Raw genomic sequence first — 23,972 nt, forward strand, 5'->3', positions numbered from 1 at the left:
GATCAAATAAATAATAAAAAGAAATACTTTGTTTTTTTATGGTTTCATTTTATTTGAATCTATTTATTTTTTTATTTTAGGGATTAGCAAGATTTTATGATAGTCTGATGCAAGCAATTCTTCGGCATGTCAACTTTGATATTGTTAAATGTGTGCTTATAGCCAGTCCAGGATTTGTTCGAGATCAGTTTTTTGAATATATGTTTCAAGAAGCTGTTAAAAATGACATCAAACTACTCATTGAAAATAAATCTAAGTTTCTTCTTGTCCATTCATCGTCTGGTTTTAAACATTCCCTAAAAGGTTGGTATTATGTAATATCTAGGTTACTTGTGGAATATAATAATAACCTAATCATATTCTAAGAAAACATTAGTTATTATTAGGCCATTATTTGTTTTCAAGTAGGTGTCTTTTGAAACTTATGTAATTAGTTTCAAACATGCATTCTTTAAGGGTTCATTTCTTTCTATTTTATTTCAATAGTTCACCATAAGAATACGGAGAGTGGAACTCACACCACATTAACAAGGAGAGTGCAAAGTCTTAGGTCACGGATTTAGTTCAAATTATATCAAATAGGATGGTAGATGTAATTTCCCTGTTGATGAAGATATATGGTTATAGGGCCCTCTATTTAATAATTGTTTAGATATTTGCAATTGAAAATGCAATTCAGTCGTTAAATTTGGTTCTGTAGCAAACGATTACATGTAATGGGTTTAGGATAGCAGCAACGGATTGGTGTTTCTCGCCATTAGTAGCCGGGTTGGAGTCCGTGGAGGGTGAATAACTTTATTTTTTTCATGTCTATTTTTAAATATAAAGATACATATTGGAGTTTAAATAAATTGGAAATGAAATATCTTTAATGGCTAGAAATCTAATAATAGTTTTATTTGTCATTATTATTCGTATAAGTACAGAATAATATTTATTACAAAACAATAAAAGCATTTTGCAAGATAATCAGGAGAAAATACCTTTAATTCCGAGTTAATCATGCCTGAAAACAGTAAATTGTGAAAAGAAACAATTATTAAAGCATTTATCAGATTAACAGTATTAGTATAAAAATTTGACCAGATTCTAACCCCTCATTGTCTGTACAATGGTGAAACTTGTTATAAAAGCAAATGAATCATAATTTTGAAAAGCATCTTGCGCATCAAATTAGTGCAGTAATGTTGCATATGCATCTGCTGCTTTGTATTTCTTGTGGAACATCGTGTGTTGACATTTTCAAATACCTCTCTTTCCGTCAACAAGCCTGATGGAAACCAGGCGTACTTTAACATGGCCACGAACATTAGTAACAAATAGATCTCTAAAATGTTAACACTGAACCCGTAGAAAATGTCTGAGGGGTAGACCGAAGTGTAGGTGGAAGGATTGCATTAGAACTGCTCCGGTAGATTTTGGTTTGGATGGTATGTATGTGTGTACAGACATGTATGGATGACTGTATGTGTATGTAGACAGTGTTTGGTGGTATCAGCATTGAATCTTAGGGTTCGCTGACCTTTTATTGTTAAAAGCAAAAATATATAATTTTTCATAAAATATCACCCAATGCCTTAGTCCATATTTATATCTTAAATTTTGAATCCTAATAACAAATAGTAAAGTAATACTAGTGTGTTAAATTTCTTTCATTTTATTGTTTTCTAAACCTGATAAAAATTCAAAACTTATTTATATGGTTCATTGGTCAAGTCGCTGGATTCATATAAATGTAATCCTAATCAAGGTCAAAATAGTTCTTAGTTGGTTCAAACTTATCCAAAATGGTTGGCACATCAAAGAAAGTATATATCTACCAATATTAAAAATTTTGCAAACATAATTTATTGCATTATCCCTCTGTGCTCTGTAGTACTAAAACTAGATAGAGGACTCATTGACATCTAGTTCATGGGACTGAGTTCTATATTAATAGATTCAGAAAAAAAAAAATTGTGTTGGAATATTAATATCATAATGATCTTGGACTTCATCAATAAATGAAAAATAATAATTAAACTGGAACATGGAATGGAATTAACTATTGGGTTGGTAAAGGAATGGTTTGGGATCATTGCTATTGTTATATAGATTTTTTAGGTTAATATTATTTCAAAAGGTAAATTGTTATGGAAAAAAAATTCAATTTAATAATTTTCATTATATTATTTTGTTCTAAGAGATCTTAGTTGAGCCATCAGTTATGGCAAAAATGGCAGATACTAAAGCCTTAGGAGAAGTTAAGGCATTAGAAACATTTTATTCAACTTTACAAACAGAACCTGCCAAAGCTTTTTATGGAATCAAGCAAGTTGAGCTAGCTTGTGAAGGACAGGCTATTGAAACTCTTCTTGTTTCTGACAACCTTTTCAGGTAAACTGAAAACTATTTGTATATAGTTCTCTCAGCTAAAAAGATTAATAGTTTATTTGAAAATCTAATAGTTTTTTATTTTTCTACTTTGGTTGGAATTTTAGGTGCAATGATGTACAACAGAGGAAAAGATATGTTGCTTTGGTGGACAGTGTTAGAGAATTTGGTGGTGACGTCAAGATCTTCTCTAGCATGCATGTATCAGGAGAACGTAAGAGAATTTTGTTTGTTCAAATTAAAAATTGTTGATTTAACTAAAAACCAAAGTTTTTACCATCAAATTCATGAAACTAGTGTTTACTTTTCTCTATGAAAGAACTCCACTTTTCTATTTCTTACATAATGGTGGCTAGTTGAAAGGTTAATTTTTTATTTTTATGGTAAATTTTTAAAAATTTAAATAAGTTTTACCATACAAACTTATGTTTTTATCTTGAATGGTTTGTGATAATTCTTTTTAATTAATAAAATCAATCAAATTTTAATTTCAACTAAAACTTATATTGATCCATAATTAAATTTTAGGAAAACAGAAAAGTAGCCGGGTGGCTGTCAGTAAAGGTATAAAATAGTAAAGGAAAACCACTTATTGTTAACCAATATTCCACCCCACTTTGCACAGAGCTAAAACAAGATATATACATTGTAAGAATTAAAAAAACATTGAAATAAATTTACTAAGAATGTATTAAAATAAAATAAATAATTTTTTGTTTTTTTTTTAATAAAATTTGTAAAAGAAATAATAAGAAAAATTTAAGGAAGACTAGATATTGGAGGACTAGAAACTAGTTACTAATAGGTACAGTCAGGTGTGATAGAATTCTAAATACAGAACTAGAGTAATAAATTATAGAAAAATATTCATTAGAACTAGTTATAAATATGGTAAAGAGGTAGGTCTAAATATATATTTTACATAGACACCTGTCTTATAATCTTATAAAAAATCTTACCCTTTTTGAGGGTCAGCAAAAAAGTGGGAAAATTTTATACCTGAGAATTTTATACCTCATCTTTACCATATTATTATTTCTTTTGTATATTTCATTAACAAAACAAAATTTTATTTATTTTATTTTCGTATGCTCTCTATATGATTTTGTCAATTCTTACAATGTTTGTATCTTGTTTTTCATTTAGCCCTGACAAAGCCTTGCAAAGTAGGGCGAAATGTTCAGTAATAATAAATAGTTTTCTTTTACTATTTTGATACCTTTATTGACCGCTACCCGGACTATCTTCCTATAATCAACTTCATACGATCAATTATCTTCTTCCAATGTGGATCCATAATTTAATTTAACTTATCAGACTTTAGTTCTTTAAAAGAGAACATATTGTATTTGTACCCAAAAATTCTACATCATTTCTTGGTATCATAAGTCTTAGGTGAAAGAGGAACTAAGCAACTTTTTAATACTTATATTTTTATAAACATTGTTTCAGAACTGATGCAATTAACTGGTGTTGCTGCTATTCTCCGATTTCCGATGCCAGATCTTGAGGATGAAGAGGCTGAAAGTGATTCAGGCTCAGAAAATTGAATTCTATTGTCAATTTATTTATTAATCTGTTATCAATTATATGTTATTTTCTTCCATCCTTTATGTTGTTTTAATAAGGTAATCAACAATATATGCAACATTCTATGTCTGGTTTTTATTTATTAAATAAACAATACAAGCAAATTAATTTTATTGAAAAAGAAAAAAAATCTTCCTGTTGCTCTTCCCATAAAATTACATATAAAAGTAATGCTGATGGTTATCTGGCTATTCATTATGGACATAAATCAATGAAATATTTATTTATATAATTGTTAATATGCGCACTTTAGGTATTTTTGAAAAAAGTTTAAAATTTGATATTCTCCTACAATTATGGCTGTATTTTCCAACTTATGGGAGATCTGGAGAGTGTTCCCTGAAATTAGATTTTTTCCTAAACAATTTTCGGAAACTGACCTTCCCTAAGCATTGATAAGAAATTTTCAGCATAACCTTTCTGAATACTTTTTGCAGTGAAGTAGGTAGGTTCTCAAATTTTCCAACTTGTCAAATCATAAATTAAAGCCCCTCCATCCGTTCTTGACCATTAGAGAAGATAGTTTTGTTTTTTAATATCACTAATATATCAATTAAAATTGTATATAATGATAATCCAAATTGGAAATGAAATCAACTGAGTAAAAGTTAGCAAGGACATTGAAGTGATTATTCAACTTGTGCAGAAAAAAAGGAAGGAGTGGTCAAAAAAATATTGTTCTAGATGTTAAAAAAATATTAAGTTGTTCTCTTCTAATTTAAATAATGTAAGGCCTTAAATGATGAGTTAAAAGAAAAATTTAACTATATCATTTTGGCAGTGCCCATTATAAGTGGATTAATATAAATATCAATTTGATAATTAGCTAAAGGGAAAGGATTATTTTACCAATGTTAAAAACAAATTTTACGAACATGACCAAATGGTTGCAAAAACAAATATTGTAAGGCTAATATTAAAATATTTAAATCTTTTTCTAAATTTTAAGAAAATTATGTTTTTTTGACATGAAAACTTATTGAGTCTATAGTTTGAAAATGGCTAATGGGTTGAGATTTAGTAAAAATTGTAATATAATTAAGTCAAATATTTTGTTTTGTAGGGTTTCAACCTTCAATGAGTATCAAAATCAGGCAACCTGTACACAATAGTAAAAAAAAAGGAGGTTTTCTTTTCCTATATAATAAAAGGCTAATGGTTTTAATCTAAGGAGAAAACTCCTCTTTAAGGCTAGACCTCTTAAATTTTTCATTTATACGATAAATTTCCATGGAAAAGCACAAGGTTATGAGAAAATAAAACTTCATTTGTGCATGACTCAATAGGTACATTTTTCATGGTATATATATATATATATATATACTAACTGAGATGTACTGTATAACCTGAAACTTAGTACCCACGTTTTTATAGGTAAGTATTTGAAAACTATACAACATATAGTTTACCACACACATGTATATAGAACACTTCTTTGAAAGATCAATAAATTTTCTAAGAACTGAACTACAGATACAAAAATCCTAATCTAAACAATTTTTGTATAGAAGATAGTAACCAAAGTGGACAAGAAATTCATATTTGTGAATGGATACACCAGATATTTGATACATATATATCTTTTTTATTACTATTATATTTGTATTCTTCAACATATCTAGATCATAAAAGGGAGAAAGAAATATAAAAATATGTTTTGTTTTTCAATATATTTTTAAAAAACAACACTAACTATTTATTCTTTGAGAAGAAATATAAAATAAGTGTACATTTACAGTCGGATTACTTACACATGTGATTTATTTAAAGCTATAACATATTGACAAAATTTAATAACTTATCAACTACGTTAACGAAACAAAACAAAAGAAACTACCATATTTCACCAGCCATTTAACATAACAATACTTCTACTATGCTTTGCCACTAACTGCAGCCATTGCCTTCTCTCTCTTCTTCTTTCCTTCAGTCAAAAGAAGCCTCTCTTTCTCTGACAGAAGCGGGAGCACATTGGTAACTACACCTGTTCCGACTGTTGTTGATCCTATCCTTAAGGTGAACCTTTGGCCCTTTTCAAGAACCATTGGTCTAATAAGTTTTAGTTCCAACCTGAAATAAACAAATTACAATAAACTAATAATAAGTCCAGAGAAAAAGATTATCAAAATATAATTCAATAAATTAGTTAAAATTTTAGTTAATGTGATACTGAGATATACAAATCATACTGAGAAGACCCCTAATTTTTCAAGTTAATGGAAAAGAACTTATAAATGGAATACCCTACTGAAACCTTTATTCTATAATTAATTAAAGGACATTAAATTATGCTTCAAATGAGTGCCTAAAAACAATGATTTTCACCAATTTTGTCAAGGAATTCAAAGTAGAGACTTAATAATAACTGCTCCAAATTAAAAATATTTCTTATAAAAGTTTTAGAGCATCAAATTTTGTGTAATTGCGAGGACATTACATTTTGAATCTAAATACTACACAACCCCTGGTGTGACTCTTTCATTCACACACAAGGAGTGAGAGTGAGTCTCCCTCAATGGTTCATCAGCACGAATTCTGACCTACTTCCAGGTGTGGTATAAACTTGAAAACTGGCAAACTCAGCTTTTAGCCAGCAACCAAGGGGATAATAAATACATTTTATTTATTTTTTTCGAAATCAGCAAATTGAAACATCATAGATGGAATGAACAAGTTAAGCAGGTCTGTGAATAAAAAAAACAAAACATTTACTTAGTACTACTTTAATTTTTTGGAGATGGCAAGTCTAAAATACTGCTAAGATGTCAACTACACAGAGGTAAAAAAAAAAAATTAGGATGGAGCTTAATGCTCAACTAAATTTCAAAACCTGTTCTTAACAGATTTTATTACTATTATATTTGTATTCTTCAACATATCTAGGTAAAGGTACTCTTGTCAAAGACTGGTTTATACAGTAATTCAAAATGTTCAAATAAAAAGGTGCTAAATTAAGCAGAAATTTACCATTAATTGTGTGTAAGTGCTGAGGGCAGATATTTATATATATAATTACAAAAATATGTCATAATATTATAAATGATAATGCTCACTTAGCATCTTCTCCAGGCATAACCATTTCTTTTCCAGGAATATTAACTTGAACAGCACAGTCCCATGTTTTACTGAACATATGTACATGCATAAAAGGAATAATTGGTTTAGATCGGCCACCTTCTTCTTTAGTCAACAAATAAACCTGAAAATATACAATTAGCTTTAAAAAAATAAATAATTACTTTTTTTTTATAAATAACATAACAAAAGTTATGTTAACAAAGTTAATCTATTAATTATTACTAAAAATAATAAAAAATAGGTTTAGGGCACAGAAAGGTTGAAAGCTGACACCACTAACTATTGGTGCCCACAAACATCCCTCCACTTGAACCCTTTCAAAACTCTAATTTACTACGAACAAACCCAAATCTTTATTGAAGTGAAGGAAAGAATTTAAATATAAAGTCTCTATTATTTTCTAATGCAATATATTTTTTGTTAATAGTTTGAGACTGGTTAACTTCAATAACAACACAATTTTATTTGATCCTATACTCCCAACATAGTTTATTTTCTCTCTCACCTTTCGGCCCTTAGACCATTATCAAGGAAAAAACCTAAAATTTTCATATTATTAGCATATAGTTCCCTCACACATAACACTAATATTTCTTCTAACATACCTTGTAATTGATTTGTCACATTCACTAAAACAGTTTTGTCCAAAGCAGGCTAATAGCCCAAGTCAACACTCTTTAAAACAAAAATATTTATCAAATTAATATCCTATCAATTTCCTTTAAAAATTAATAAAATAGCTACTTACTTACAAAATTATATAATTTTAATCATCAACATTAATTATGACATTTTTCTTGTTTACACGATTATAGTGCTTGATTTATTTTTATCAATTTAATTAATACCTATTTATTTTTTACTTTTAAATTAACATTATTTAAAATCCATCATTATTCATATATATGTTGTTTTTTTTCAGTCGGCTCTACAGACTTTTTAGAACCAGCCTTCTCCACGCCTGCCTATTTTGGGCTACTGCTTTCCAGTTTGGTTTATGCAGTTCTTTCGCATCTTAATCAATTTCAAAATAATTTTGTCTATCCTACTGGTTTTTTTACCTCCCAAGTGGTCTCCTACCAACTTTGGCATTCATTGTAGTGTAGAGGTGTCCTGATGGATTGCTTTGAGCCACAAGTCCAGCCAATTTTAACCTCCTGGCCTTCATATCATGAAATATTGACTGACCAGTCTCTGCAAGTTCAGTGTTAGTTCTTTTCCTCCATGTTTTAAGGCTCTAATCCCAGATCGCTTCTGTGATTGTATGGATTTGATATTTATTTCAGGCCCTCCATTTTATTTTAACTCAAACCAGCGAACATATAACTCTGAGAAAGAGGTTGGTTTTTTACCAATGAAACACCCCTCGCCTCAACGCTGAGTTTTCTACAGAGCTGAACCAATCCCAGCCAGTCATAAATTACCACATCTAAAATACTGAAAAAGATAAACAAATGGCAATAACCTGTGATTCAAAATTATCCTGTGATGTCATTGAACCTGGTTTGCACATGATCATACCCCTTCTAATATCTTCTCTTTTTACTCCACGAATGAGAGCTCCAAGTTGATCACCAGCATGTGCTTCTTCAAGAATTTGATGAAACATTTCTATCCCTACAAATGTAAGTCAATTTTAGTTTTATTCACTATACCTATTAAATAACAGTACATAAGTGAAGTAATATACAGACCAGTGACTGTAGTTTTGATTGATTTACTAAATCCAAGAAATTCAACTTCATTCCCTTTTTTAATTATTCCTCTTTCTAACCTTCCAGTTACAACTGTTCCCCTTCCTTACATAAGAGAAAAAAATTAACATTATAAATGAGTTAAAAGGATCTTACAAATACATACTATGAAGAATTAATGCAATGATTGATTTATGATGTTTACACAACTGAATCTATTGTCTTTCAACTTAATAATCACCTGGAATTGAGTAAACATTTTCAACAGGCAAAAGGAAAGGTTTATCAAGTTCTCGAACTGGAGTGGGTATGTAATTATCAATCTCATCCAATAACTTTAAAATTGCTTCTGCACCTAGAAAATGGAAAGTTTCATTAAATTAATTGTAACATTTATATTTTATGTAGGGATGTATGTATATAACTATAAACTGTAATACTTTAAAGGGACCCTACTGAAATAATTTCTTTTTTTCGTAGATTTATTTTAATTATTGTAATATTATTTTCTTTGAACACCTATTTGATCATTTAGTTTTTTATTAAAATATAACAATATAAATCACAATGTGATGAAAAATTTTGAGGTTGTTCTTTTGTAGATTTGTTTATTCATCATAAATCCTGTTTATCAATCTTATTTTGGTGGCATTAAATAATAATTAAAAACAAAAAATTGAACTTGCAATTATCATGCATTATGAAAATAGATTCTTACTCATAGAAAATGAGCACGTAATATGTTACTTAATCATTTTATATTTTCATTGAGAGAACCCCTAATAATTGACCTAGCAACCGTGTTGATAACAGTTTTAGGTAAAGTTAAGGTTAGCTCTCCTGTTGTTATCCAACTTCCAAGAATATTATAATTCCTGAATTCCTGTTTGCTGCTTGCTGTTCCTCAGTTATCTGTGTGTCTCCAGTCGAAAGCTCTTGCAGAGACTCCTGGACCTTTAGTTAGTGGACAGGTTAGTGGTTTATTACCTTATCTAGACAAGGGTTTGTTTAGAGTACTTCGTTAGACTTTAGTCAGCACTGCGGCCACAGCCAGCTGCTTGCAGCCTGCCAGCTTCAGTCAGCTCTCCGCCGGAATCAACCATGGCCCACTCGCAACCTAATGGCACACTCAGCCACCACTAGAGAAGCAGCAGTCCACACCCCTATGGATCTTGGGGAACACAGAGGAGCCAAGAGACTGAATGAAGAAAAAGAATGGGAGATTGATAGCAGTAGAAACTGGTTTAAACCGTGCCCATCAGCCAGGCAACAGAAGACTGAGTTTCAACTCAGGGATGATAACACATTCCTTGGATTAACCGTCGAAGAGCCCAAACCCAGGCCTCCCCCACCAGTTTAATCGCACCAGTGGTATCGCTTATATCACTGAAGCAGATTCTGGCTCCACAACCACAACCACCTACGACTCCCCAGCCGAAACCAGTCCAGACCCTGGAGACCTCAACAATCACAGCCCTCATGGAGAAAATGTGCTCCAGGATGGACCAAATGTTGACGATGGTGATGACCCTCCTCAACACCATGACTAAGATGATGGACCAGCGTCACACCGTCCTCAACTATAAATAATATCGGAGACCTTCAATCGAAGATGGCCGAAATGGAAATCCTCTTGCAGCAGTATAGACCATCAGTGGTGGCGTTGACTGATACCATGCTCTCCACCTCTCTCTGACTGTTCTTCCCTGGATACACCTCATATTGGGAATTACGAATTAGACTAACTAGAGTCTGTATTACGAAGCGTCAAACGGAACAAGGCGTCAGGACTGGACAGAATCCCGTATGTACTCATGAAGATGCTTACTAGGAAGGGTAAAGCCACTCTACTCAACATCTTTAACTCATGCATGCGGATTTTGTACTTTCCCACCACATGGAAACGTGCTATTGTAGTGCCTCTACTCAAACTGGGGAAGAAGGGAGACTCGATCGAGCACTACCGTCCAATCAGCCTCCTCTCGCACATGAGTAAGGTGTTTGAACGGCTCATCAACCACCACCTGATGGAACACTGCAGAGAAAATGTCATCCCACCACAGCAAACCAGATTCCAACGGGGAGTCACCTGTGAGCACCACCTGGCGAAGTTCCAAGCGCACACCATAGGGCAGATGAAGAAAAACTGTCCGATGGCCTTCATCTCACTAGATAGCAGCCAAGCCTTCAAGAGTTTCCAGCCACCCTATGCCAACTCATCAGAAGCTACCTCAGTGGAAGATCCCTCGTCGTACGGGTTGGCGAGAGTCTCTCCTCTCCAGTCCCCATCACCTGTAGAGTACCTCAGGGATCAGTACTAGGTCCAGTACTATTTGACGTCTTTACGGCACCTATAATAGCCATTGAACACCCAAAGGCAGTGGTAGCAGCCTATGCGGACGACATCGGCATCTACGCTTCCAGCATTAATGCCAAGACAGCCCTAACCCACGCTCAAGAAGCTGCAACCACCATCACTAATGCCCTTAAAAGTACTGGGATTAGGGTGAACCCCGGCAAAACGGATGCCATCGTGATGTCGTTCCAAAAAGAAGAAGAAAAGAAGCCATTGCCTACCACCTTCAAAGTGGATGAAGTCGACCAGCGAATCTCCAACTCCATTCTCTACCTAGGCGTCACACTGGATAGGCACCTCACCTTCACCAGTCACGTTCAGGAGAGACTTAAGCTGGCCCGCCAGAAGAGCTACAGGCTCTTCCATCTCCTGAAATCCCCGCAACTCTCACTAAGGCTGAAGCTGCAAATCTTCAAGACGATAATCCGCCAAGATTCTGCTCTATGGTGCACCCCTGCTGCATCACCTCTACCAAACCATGCTTGAAAAGCTGCAGAGATATCAGAATTCCGTCCTCCGGCGAATCGTCCGTGGAACAACTCTACATAGGGCCAGAAACACCACCATTCACTAGGAACTCCAGCTTCCCTGTGTGCCGGAGTATATAGGCCGAAGGCACATCAAATTTTTTGATGGGCTGAAGGCCTGTCCCAACCCGCTTTTCAGAGAGATCGCCCCTCCAACAAGACCTGAGAGCTGGCAAAGCAGTGTTAGTGTCCCCTTGGTAGACGTCCTCGCCGAGAGAAGGACTCCAGGCTCTGCAGCTTGAAGTCACCACACCACCACCACTAGCCGTAATGGTCCCTCTCCATTCTCTGTTAGCCTCCAGTTATTATACCATCAGTGTATACCCGCCTTCAGCGGACATTGTAATTATTCTTATAATGCCATACAGCAAACAAAGATATAATTTGTATTTTGTATATATATATATATATATTATTGGTATTTTGAATTTAAATGAAAAATAAAGAGGTTTTGAAAATAAATAAAAAAATTGAGAGAACATTTTTTTGTTAAATCGTGGAAAAATATTTTTAAAAAATTCTGTGCATCTCCATTAAATCTATTAATTTAAAAAGATATTCAATCATTTGGGCGAAAATAAAGTAGGATAAAAATATGATCTTAAATCATTATAAATAATGTTACAAAAATATTTATTCCATCCAAATTTAACACAATATTTTTATGTTTTATAATAGATAAAAAAAATTAAATACAGGAAAACATCTCTACAGTGGACACCTGAAATTAAGCATATTAAAAAGCTAATTGTTAAAATAAATTAGGTAATTTTATTTTAACCTTTGTTAAAACCAAGGTTATATATCAAAGTTTATAACCTTGGTTTAAGAGAGCCTAAATGTTGTCATATAAACAAAAGATATTTTCATCCTATTAATTAAATAAAATGATTTTTGTTTAGAATTTTTATATTTAATAAAGTTTATTATAAGACATAATTTGAATGCATATAAACGTGTTATTTTGGAAGATTGTTGATGATTGACTGTGTGTAATTAATAAAAGGAAGATGGTCTGGCTGCGGTCAAAATAACTCAAATAGTAAAAAGAGGGAGAGGGAGTGAGAGGGGAAGAAGGGAGGAGAGAGAGAGAGAGAGAGAGAGAGAGAGAGAGAGAGAGAGAGAGAGAGAGAGAGAGAGACTCGATAAAATTAAAAGAATAGATATGATGAAGATAATACCTATATAAATATATATATATAAAGTAGAAAGGTTTTGATAGACTACATTAAGTTTTTTTTAAATCCAGTGAAGGTAATTGTACTTGTGCCATTCCAACAGTGCTGAAGAGGCCCCTCACTACCGGATATTTATCTAGTAGGACCATATAGAATGGATAATTCACAATAACGAGATAAGTATTCCATGGTAAGTTTAAAGTACCACAGGTAGAAAAAGGTAATACTCAACCTGATTTATGTAAACCAAAAGTAAAGCAACCATTAATTTATTGTTTTAAAGCCCGATTAAACTACCGTTATTTTAATTATAAAATAGTTTATTTACTATTCAAGGTATTTTCACCACACCCAGATCATCTTCCTTCTATTAAAAGTGATATTTACGTTTAATTAACATTGAACAAATGATTCAATTAAATGTTAGTTGCCCAATTTCAATTTTAATGTCAATTTTCCATTTGACTTATGTTGTTTTGGTTATGATCAGTAATCGTGTAGGATAAATACTGATAATTTATTTAGAGGTAGACACAGTATATAGATAACAATCTCATAAATATAGAATATAATAAATATTATACCTGAAAAGGTTTGCTAATCTTAAGATAGCTCATACCTATTTCTGGTTGTTTCCCTTCGAGAGCACTAAGAGCTGAACCTTTAACAACTGGAAGGTTAGCTCCATCAAAGCCCATTTCAGCCATTAATTCCCTAATCTCCATTTCGACCAATTCTACCATCTCATTATCAGCTGCATCTACCTAATCAGAAAAAATAAATATAAACAAATATATACCTAAATTGGTATTATTTATTATTTGGGAGTGAGGTAGGTATTAGAGTATCAACTCCCACGGCCAGATTCAAGCTGTGGCATGTAATTCAAATTAGTTGTAGAAGTCAGAGGTCTGTGGATACTCCTAGCAGGCAAATATCAAATGAGTACCTGGCTGTTAAAGCTTAATAACAACAAGGTGTAACTTCTCTCCCTATTGGACTATAACAGGTACTAATTAAACCTTAAATCAAGTTATGGATGGCCTATCTCTAGTGTCATAGAAACCTAACTAAAATTAGCTACTAATGAAAATACATTGAGTATGACAGATTAGTTTTACCATCTTCAACAGTTTTTTTTTAAAACAAATTATTATACTACTTATGTTTATCAATTACGTATATTGTAATAACTGGGTTGAAAGTTAATTTTAAAATGTAGTATTGTTTTTAATATTACTATTCAGTATTTTGGGAATCTTTAATTTATTAATTAATTTGAGAACATTTTGTATCTATTAAACTTTTTATTTTAAGTTTTGCTGTCATTACTACTAAACTGTTACATTGAATTCTTTTTGTAGCTAAAAATTATAATACTTAAGTTCTACTAAATGTGATTATAATAATGAAGTAAACTACAGAGATTTGCTTATTTGCACATCTAAAATATATTCATGGACTTTCTAATAAATTTGGATTATATTAAATTAATTCTTATAAAAATGGGTACTAAATAATTATTTGCCTAATTCAAAAAATTTGTAAGTTCAATTCCCACCAGTGTCAGTCAACATTTATTGTATGGTGACTGGGAGAAATGAAAACAGTCAAATCCATTCCTAAGTCTGTCAAGGACTTCAACAGAAATCTTAAGGGAAAATATAAATAAAAAAAAAAAGAAGACATAACTGATTGTCAACATGGTGATAATTAATAACATAAAATGTTTTATTATCATCACTATATTGTACTTAGCTTAAAAAGTGTAGATATTTTAAAGATTCTTAAATAATTAATTCATCAAAATAGATATTAACTAAAAAATTAGTTACATTAATTCACCTTATTAATAAAGACAACAATATGGTCTATTCCTATCTGCTTAGCCAATATAAGGTGCTCCCTCGTTTGGGGCATCGCTCCATCAGTAGCTGCCACAACCAATATAGCCCCATCCATTTGCGCTGCTCCTGTTATCATGTTCTGTGTTCAAAAAAGACTTATGTAACAACATATCAAGATTAAATATTAACTAAGGTATAATAGACATGAAAAGCCTTATTCCAATTTACTACAGAAACCAGAAATTAGCCTGGATGAAAATCTTTCTTCTTTAAAAAGTTTAACCAAAAATTTCTCCACCTGTCCACCAGCAGTTTTCAAAATGAAAACCAATTCCAGAAAGCAGTTTTGCTTATGGGAGAAATGCTGTCTGATTTGGTTTAAGGGAAAGTATTTTAACTTCTAGAGAAATTTCAATATTATATACTATATTTGCTCAATGTATCTAATTAAGGAATTATTATCTAATATATAACATACACTTTTTATTTTGTTTGGAAAACCTAATTTTATTATGAATTCACTATATGTAGTAGAGAGGATGAAGATGAACTAAATACATTAAACAGGTAAAACAGCAAGCTTTTTGTAATATTTTAATTGTTACTAAATAATTCCAAAAGTATACACCTTACAGAAAGCCTTATAAAATTCTTTTTTTAAATTAGTTAAAATTTGAGGCCAAAATAAGTTCCATTTCTTACCGACAAGTTAAAAGTTTTGTAACTATCTCTTATTATATAAAATATCTTCAAAACTATTCGTTCTGAGTGGATTTCAAAGATATTTAACAAAATAAGGGACAACAATTTGTATCTTGCTGATTTTCATAATGATGTAGGTCCTCACAATACACAAAAATCAGCATTACTTAACCTTTTACATGCACAACTCTAAACACAAATTAAGCGATGATATGTATCATTAGTCATATCCATCACTCCTAATTCAAGATGAATATCCTCAAATCATTTTTTTTTTTAAATAGTTATTATACAAAACTGTAAAAAGGATAATCCAGTGGGTATTCAAAGCTAGTATTTTTGTGTTAAATTACTTGAGTACATTTTACTTTTATATTCCAATTTATTAATTAATGAAATGAAATATAAAAGTAAAATGTACACAATAAAAGAATAAATAGTGAGTTAAAAAAACTTACCTTAATATAATCTGCATGACCAGGACAATCAGTGTGACCATAATGACGCTTATCTGTTTGATATTCTATGTGAGCTACATTTATTGTAATACCTCTGGCTTTCTCTTCTGGAGCATTATCAATTTCCGAATACCCCTTAGCTTTAGCTAACTGTTTTTCAGCCAAAACTAAAATAATTTTAAGCAATAGTTCAATTACTATTGAAGGTCATTGGTTGTGTCCATTTTTTTAGACACTTAATAACTAAATGAATTTTACATGAGTACGATTTATCAAAAATATACTTTCTAATGATTTTAATTTCTTTTGATGAATTTAGAAAATTGTTTCAACCTGAACTAATAGACAGATCAAAAGAAGAAAGAAGTTGGGTCAGTATAGCTACTTTACTATTTCTACATTTTTCTTCCCAGTAGTTCCTTTTCTTAGTTTCTTTTTCAGAAAATGTTCTTGTTTCTGTAGGTAAGTAATGACCTATATTTAAGGTCAATGATTTGTCATTTAAGATAAAATCTACAGGACCTACCATTATTGAAACAGTTTTATCCAAAAAATTAGTTTTTCACATTGGTAAGCAAAAGAAGGTTGAAGAAATTTATAATTATGCTCATCTTTCAAACAAATTTACACCAAATTGGAGCAGCCCACTTTTAAATATAAGTGTTCAGGAAATATGTTTACCCATTCATAACAACCAAAAGCAGTCTACAAACTGATGAAATTAATACCAGACCCATTCAACACTAATCCTCAACATACCTCCAAATAGGGCCAAATCGGTCATTTTCAAAATATAGGTGGGCCAAGGAAAATAAATAAGGATCCAACCCACACAATCCCTAAAAATTTTATCAAAATTGGATTAAAACTTTGACCAATTACACCATTACATAATTTTTTTACTAACAGAGAGAGACGCAATCAACTTTGCTTATTGATATACAAAAAATAAAAAGGAAGAGAAATTTTTTTTTAAGTCAAATAACAATACCAATTTTAAAAACATGTGCATAAGTAAGGAAGGTTATCATAAACTTTCAGCGTGGAATATGTAAATACCAAAATTTCTTACGGTCATAATAAAAACATGATAAGTCTTACACCAAACAAATCTAGATAAAACAATAAAAAAAATTTCCACATTAAATGGGAAGATCTAAATATGATCATAAAATTAAAATATAACACCCCAACATATGTTCAGTGTAAGTTATGGGATTGTGTCAGATAAAATTTCTGTTTTCACAGTAAAGATAAATAAATAGTAAAACTACATGAAAACAACTTTGTTGAAAGCTATCACCTTTTGGAAAGCATGATATTACACTTAATGTCTGTCAAGAAACCTAATGAAAATTAAAATTTTACTATATCAACCTGACATATATTTTTTTCAATATGTATTAATCAATTAGGTGCTAATTTCTTAACCCCTTCTCTTAATTTGTTTCACCCCACAGAAGTAGCTAAAACACATGCATAGGTTGATGAATAAATGCAATTTATACTTATTATTTACTTCTGTTGAAAAATAAACTAATGTAACTTATTGGAAAATTTGAACTTATCACAAAAAAAATAATTAAATGTTAACGTTTATATTGACACAGTTTATAGTAATAACCTTTCGTAATGGCAGCAGTGAGGGTCGTTTTTCCATGATCAACATGACCTATAGTACCAACATTACAATGGGGTTTACTCCTTTGAAAAACTTTCTTTTCAGCAGCATAACTCCTAACAGTTATAGATAGAATTGATGGTGAACACTGGGTAAGTCTCACGTTCTTCCCCTACAAAATAATAAGAATATTACTTATGTGACTAATAAGGGCATATCAAAATTATATATAATAGCAACTTTGTTTAAAAATGAAACTAGGGAAAGAATTAATAAGACTTTGGATAAAAATAGATTTAATATTATACATAGGGTGTACTAGGACAAATGTGTAAATGATTCAAAAAATGGCACCAGTAGTTATCTGAAGCCATAAATTATAATTATGATTTGTGGTGTTCTCGACAAGTGATAACTTCAATTAAGGACAATGCAGTCAACTTTGCGTGCTTTACAGTGATCTAGTTTGGGAAGTACATAAGAATAGGATTTCCACTTAGCTTACAAATGGGAGGAGACACTTTTATGTTTTCCATTACAGGAAAGTAGGTACATATCTCAAATTTTTCACTATAACCTCTATATAAGAGGTGCTGTCAATTATTTTAAAATGTGTTTTTAATTTCTATTTCACATTGGTACACAAATACTCTTTAGTTTTCTTTGGGTGATGCAAAAGTGTACCATTAAGTAAATATGAGTCGCATATTTTTTTTTACTGTGGTGTCACTAATTTAATTAATAATGTAATAAATACTATAAAATCAAAATGTTCTTAATTTAACCTTCAGTGAAAAATAAAACCTTAAAGGAAATTTTTTTTACCAACCTGTTCCATTTTATCTTTAAATACTATAAAATTACAGGGCTATTAAATATTTGCCCCAATCAACTGGTGAATGTGTAGTGTTGTTTAAAAAAAAAAAAAATCAGGAAAGAATCAATGAAGTGAGGAATCCTTATCATTATGTAACCTGCATTAGATCTTTTAAATTATGGGGGAAGATTGATAAGTAAAAAGTAGTTACACATTTGCCAAACCTATGGCAAATTCACAAATGGGCAAGCGTGTGGATGGGTTATTCCAGATTGTGTGGCATAAGTTAGCCTGAATTTGTGGCCAATCCTTCGACTGTAGGATCTAGAATCATGTATTTCAAAATTCTATCAATGAGATGTAAATACATAATGCTTTCAAGACAAGTCTCAGAACCAAATATTAATATTTTTGTACAGTAAACTATTAAGTCTTCAATATATGAATGAACACTTGGGCATCAACACACCACTGCTAGCACTTTTTCCATTGTTCATTGGCTCCCTGGAACTCTTCGGCCAAAAGACTTTAAAGGGTCCTTTTCAAAGCTGCCACCAGCAAAAATTCCAGAATAGAATTGAATAACTTCCCTATCAGGTCTTTCTTAATTTTGTAAAACAAAATGAAGTCGTTAGGAGCTAGATTGGGGCTGTAGGAAAGCTGCAGAATTTTCACTATGTTCAACTTGGCCAAAACATCCAAAAATTCAAGACTTAGGAGTGATCCACAAAGAGTCTGTTCCTGTCGGACTGTCACAGGTCAGTTTTATGTTGGGGTGCTCCACTGTTTCAAGGATCAATTCCAGAGATCCAGAGATCAAAGATGGTTAGTTTCTCAATTGGTGAGGAGAAAATATCTATTTGTGATGTAAATTTTAATTCGGAAGTGCGAGAAAAATTATTAATAATTGCAGTTATGAATCTTAACTAGTCACGACAGTTCCAACTACTAATTAAGAATTGTATTTGTAACTCCTTTTTCAAACTACTATGTTTGTATTTGTGAGCTATAAGTACTGTAATTGGAAAAAGGAGTTAAGGTCCCTAAAAGGGATTTAAGTTGTATTTGCAAATACTTTCCAACTACTTGTACCTGTAGTTAAATATAAATATAAATGTAGTTAACTTCAGCCCAATTCTGGTGATCTTAAGGTTTTAAGCCTTTAAAAAAAATATGAAGGTCTAATGATATTTCAAGTGCTTACCAATTACAGTGCTTAAAAAATTATCTATTATACTTACCACATTCTTAGTAGTTAGATTGAAAAATGACTGCCAACAGTGTGGTTGAGCAACTAAAACAAAAAACTAAATAAATACAAGAAACTTATTATTACATATTATAAAAAATATAAAATTTAACAATGTAGTCAGAAATAATTAGTTATTAATTAGTCAACATAAATCAAAGCACACTAAAATGCCTTATCATAAATATTAATTTATTATATATAAAGGAATTGAGTTGTCAAAAGATATTCAATTCGTTGTAATGTACTTGAATGACATAAGATGACTGAAGACCCTGTTGTCAGGAACAGTGAGTCTAACATTACTTTCCTCAAGTCTCTGAATCATACCTACTTTATGGTAAAAGATAGATGTCCTATCCTAAAATACTATTCCTGGAGGCCACACTCGCCTTAGGAAAGTGGTTTGGCCAGAAACCTAGCAGTATAGTACTTCTAAGAAAGGTGAATTCAAAGAAAAATGTCTTTTATTGCAATATTTTAAAAACACTCTACTTTAAAATCTATGTCCAATATCATTGCTTCCATGCCTCTTTAAATTACAAGAAAAAATGGTGAACACAAGACTTGTTAATTTTTTAGAGCAAAATGAACTATTTACCCCAACAATTTGTTCTTAGAAACCATCACTGTACAACATTATGTTACTGCAGTGTGAAGCTGAAGAGGCATCTTCATAAAAAGAACATTTGATTGCTGTCTTTTTGGACCTAGAAAAGGCTTACGATACCATGTGGAGGGAACATGTACTTCAGATCTTAAGTGATTATGGAGTTAAGGAGAGATTATGAGCATATGACGTAAATTTTCTTGCAAAAAGAAAATTCCAAGTTACAGTAGGGCCTCATTTATCGCCGGCCCGTCTCACAGAACAGCACGCACCAAGGCTCACCTCTAAATGTGACCTAATTTTTGGTTGTTATTAAAGAATTTTAAATTACTTATCAAAACTATATAATTCACAGATGATATAGTACTTCTGGCTCACAGTAAATATCTTAATTTTATTGAATGGAAGCTAGATGAAGTATTAACAAAAAACAGAAAGATGGGCAAGAAGTACTGGTTTTACTTTCTCAATAAGTAAAACTAAAGCCATACATACATATTTGTAGACTGAGGGGTTGTTCTACAGATCCTGAATGGCCAACATCTAATTTGTAGAGCAATAGAAATATCTAGGAGTCCAACTGGACAAAAACTTGAAGTGGACCCATCATATAAAAAATCTTAAACAAGAATGCTTAAAAAGACTAGGTATCCTCAAATGTCTTACTCACTCAAATTGGGGAGCTGACAGCATCCGCTTATTATGAGTATACCGAGCTCTAATTTGGAGTAAATTGGAATACGGAGTATGTGTTTATGGTATGGCATAGTACTGTATTACGGATATGTTCAGGCGTTTATAGAACTTCATCAAGCAAAAGTATAAACATAGAATGCACTGAACCCTTTCTTGAGTCGAGAAGATAGTACGTTAAGGCAAAATTTGCTGCTTAAATAATTTTGCTCCCACATCACCCCTTAAAGAGGTCATTTTTGGTGCACAACCATTTAAAAGGAGTAGTTTTCAGCAAGCAGTCATAAAAAAAATTTCAGACCTCAGAATGAACCTAACTATATTCAGATGCTGTCTTATGTCTGTATACCAAATTGAACTTTTCTAAAGGTTACCGTAGATTTGTTCCTTGCCTCTGCCTCCAAACAAACAATGATCCCAGAACAAACTACAATTTACTTTTTGGATTTGTTGAGTAGACGCAACCATAGTAGAACACTGTACACTGATGCTTCAAAGGCTGGGAGCCATGTTGGAAGTTCAGTTGTTACAGATGGAGAAGAACTGAATTACAAACTTCTAGGAGCTAGTTCAGTCTTCACAGGAGAAGCCTATTCCATTAAAGAGGCTCTTATGAACGCTTGCAATGCTTAAAATTGACAATGCGTTATTGTAACGGATTCCTTGAGTGTCATAAAAGCAATTAATAAGTTAAAAAGTCAGCATCCTGTAATAAAGGAAATTAAAAATTTAATACATTTGCTGAAGGATATAAAAATGATAATTTTCATATGGATCCCCCACAGTGTGGTATAACTAGTAATGAGAGAGCTGATGCAGCTGCCAACTCAGCTCAGCATCAAAATATACCAGAAGTAACAGTTATAGAGATGATCCTAAGAGAAGACTGGGCACATCAAGTTTCGCACTTTTGCTCAAGAAAGTTGGAACCAAAATTGGAAAACAAATGGAGCTAAGCTATTGAAAGTAAAAAAAAAATTGCACTCGGTGGAAAACATAAAGTTAAAAGTCAAGCTAGAGAAGAGGTCACCCTCAGCCATCTCCGTATTGGATAACGTGAATTTTCACACAGCTACTTGTTGCTTAGTCTAGAAGCACCAACATGAATGGACTGCCGAGTCATTAGAAAGGTTAAAAACCTGCTATTGGAGTGCCCCCTCTTTGCTGCTCTCAGGAAGCAATTCATGATAGTAACAACCATGGATGAGATCATTCAAGACCAAGAAAATGAAATAGAAAATTATGTTTTTTTAAAAGCTACTAAATACTACAAAAGAATATAGTGATTGCCATTTAAACAACCAATGACCCTTAGGGGTAGAGGTAGAATAAATTAATAAATAATAATACTTTAAAATTGATCACTTTTGACATGTAATTATACATTTATCACCATACTTCCATCTTGTATTCAGTGCCGAATTAATTGGGAAAATAAGGTGGATTAATCTACATAATATCTGTAGCAGGAATAGAAGATATTTTTTGGACCAAAATATGGAAATGACAAACCGAAATTAATGAAACAAAATCAATATGCACCTCAGTTATACAGTGAGTGCCAGGACATATCTTTAAATGCTCACAAGTACTTGGAGAACAGTAATAAAGAGTAATACCAAGTGCTTAAACTAAAAACACTAAAATTATATTTAAAAAAAATCTTAGATTGTGAATGGGAAACTGAGGAAGTTGGTAGTAGAGGCCTGGCATGGCCATAATAATATCCAGAACTAATTTTGACTTGTTAAGACCTTTCTTAAGCAGCAATATGCAGCTCCAAAATTTCGTACAGTGATTGCTTAAGAGTTGGAAACAAATGTTATTGAAGAATCAAGTAATAAACCACAGTAGTTAGTTACTGTTAACACTGTGTGTTAATATTTATGATAATGATTATGATGGACAATAGCACCAGTTGGTTTTTTTAGAGATTGTGTTGGTTATACTTTTAATTACTTTTCAAAAACAATTTAGAACATTTAATAAGAAAAAATTCTATAAAAATGATGTTTATTAATTGCCTAATACTCTCAAATTCAAATAATCTACAAGTTATTGAATTTAATCCACCAATGTATGAGTTAGGAGCAGAATCATCGACTTCAATTCAGTTAAACCATATCTGGGGAACTAATGGACAAAATGTTTATATTCATTCATTCATTAATTTATTTCCTAAAGAATAGGTAGTACTAATTCTGAAGCATTACTCTAAGTGGGCATAAGCTCACTCATATTTGTATAACCTATCAGTTATAATCTGGCACTGTAAAGTGATCCCTGTATATGTGAATTTGGGACTCAACCTCAACTAAAATCAATCTGTTGGATGTTTATTTCTTGAGTGATTATAAGTCTTCAACAGTGATTCAATTAAACCAGTAATAATGGTGGTTTATGATCCAGACAGACATTAGCATACAGACAACCTTAGAAAGTACTTTGGTACTTTATACACAGGCTCAATCTAATTGTACTAATAATATAATGCACCTATTGATATTCAATCACAATATTTAGAAATACTAACTGAAGTCCTCCTAAATAACTTCTATACTGATCAAAGCTTCGGATAGTTCTAAAGGTACAGTACAATTAAACAAACATAACAAATGGGCCAATTTGCAACAATAATTATAAAATAAACAGCATTTAATAAAAGAAGATGGGGGGGGGGAAAGAGCCCCAAAACAGTTGACCACATTATTACTTGAGGTGATGAAATACATGTATTCATTCATACCATTCCCTTCTTATTAGAAATAATACACAAATAGGAATAGTAAATTAGCAAATTTTAAAATATTTATTACACAAATAGGAATTTAGTTTGGAAACTATATAAACAAAAAGTTATACAATAAAAATTTATTTAGAAGCCAATTATTAAGAATGAAAAGAAGCAAACTAGGTTGATACCTTTACAAAATACTAGTCGAGAAGTTAGAACAGAAGCCATTTATCAATAATATACAAATAAAATTCAAGTAAAGATACCGGCGCACATGTGTAATCAATTTTGCGTCAAAGCCATATAGATTAAATGATTAGTTAGCTTAATATTTTAGAAACAGATTAAAACTAAATTTATTATTAAAAATATAATACTTAAAAGAAATTAAATTATTTTAATTAATTACACTCATGTTAAAAAAAGCTGTATATGTATATACATA

General features: G+C 31.6%; 2 protein-coding genes across 2 annotated transcripts in view; one reads left to right on the forward strand and one right to left on the reverse strand.

Annotated features, from left to right (window-relative positions):
* The window catches only part of pelo (protein pelota), a 9,915-nt gene extending 5,844 nt beyond the window's left edge, over positions 1 to 4,071 (forward strand). Inside the window, exons 6-9 of the mRNA XM_014433484.3 lie at positions 81 to 303; positions 2,184 to 2,376; positions 2,481 to 2,587; positions 3,826 to 4,071. Coding sequence (XP_014288970.1) covers positions 81 to 303; positions 2,184 to 2,376; positions 2,481 to 2,587; positions 3,826 to 3,923 — 621 coding nt within the window. The 3' untranslated portion in view covers positions 3,924 to 4,071. The remainder of the gene's footprint in view (positions 1 to 80; positions 304 to 2,183; positions 2,377 to 2,480; positions 2,588 to 3,825) is intronic.
* Positions 4,072 to 5,616: 1,545 nt separating this feature from the next.
* mEFTu1 (mitochondrial translation elongation factor Tu 1) lies at positions 5,617 to 23,870 on the reverse strand. Its single transcript, XM_014433515.3, has 11 exons — positions 23,716 to 23,870; positions 19,483 to 19,535; positions 17,428 to 17,596; positions 15,804 to 15,970; positions 14,642 to 14,782; positions 13,416 to 13,560; positions 8,977 to 9,090; positions 8,736 to 8,840; positions 8,507 to 8,658; positions 7,017 to 7,162; positions 5,617 to 6,033 (listed from the first exon to the last, which is right to left on the reverse strand). Exons 1-11 carry the CDS (start codon positions 23,753 to 23,755, stop codon positions 5,838 to 5,840), a joined length of 1,428 nt encoding a protein of 475 aa, XP_014289001.1. The 5' UTR covers positions 23,756 to 23,870; the 3' UTR covers positions 5,617 to 5,837.
* Positions 23,871 to 23,972: the final 102 nt, after the last annotated feature.

Source organism: Halyomorpha halys, unplaced genomic scaffold (assembly GCF_000696795.3).
Source record: "Halyomorpha halys isolate HHAL.00 unplaced genomic scaffold, Hhal_1.1 Scaffold1218.1, whole genome shotgun sequence".
Classification (NCBI taxonomy): domain Eukaryota; kingdom Metazoa; phylum Arthropoda; class Insecta; order Hemiptera; family Pentatomidae; genus Halyomorpha; species Halyomorpha halys.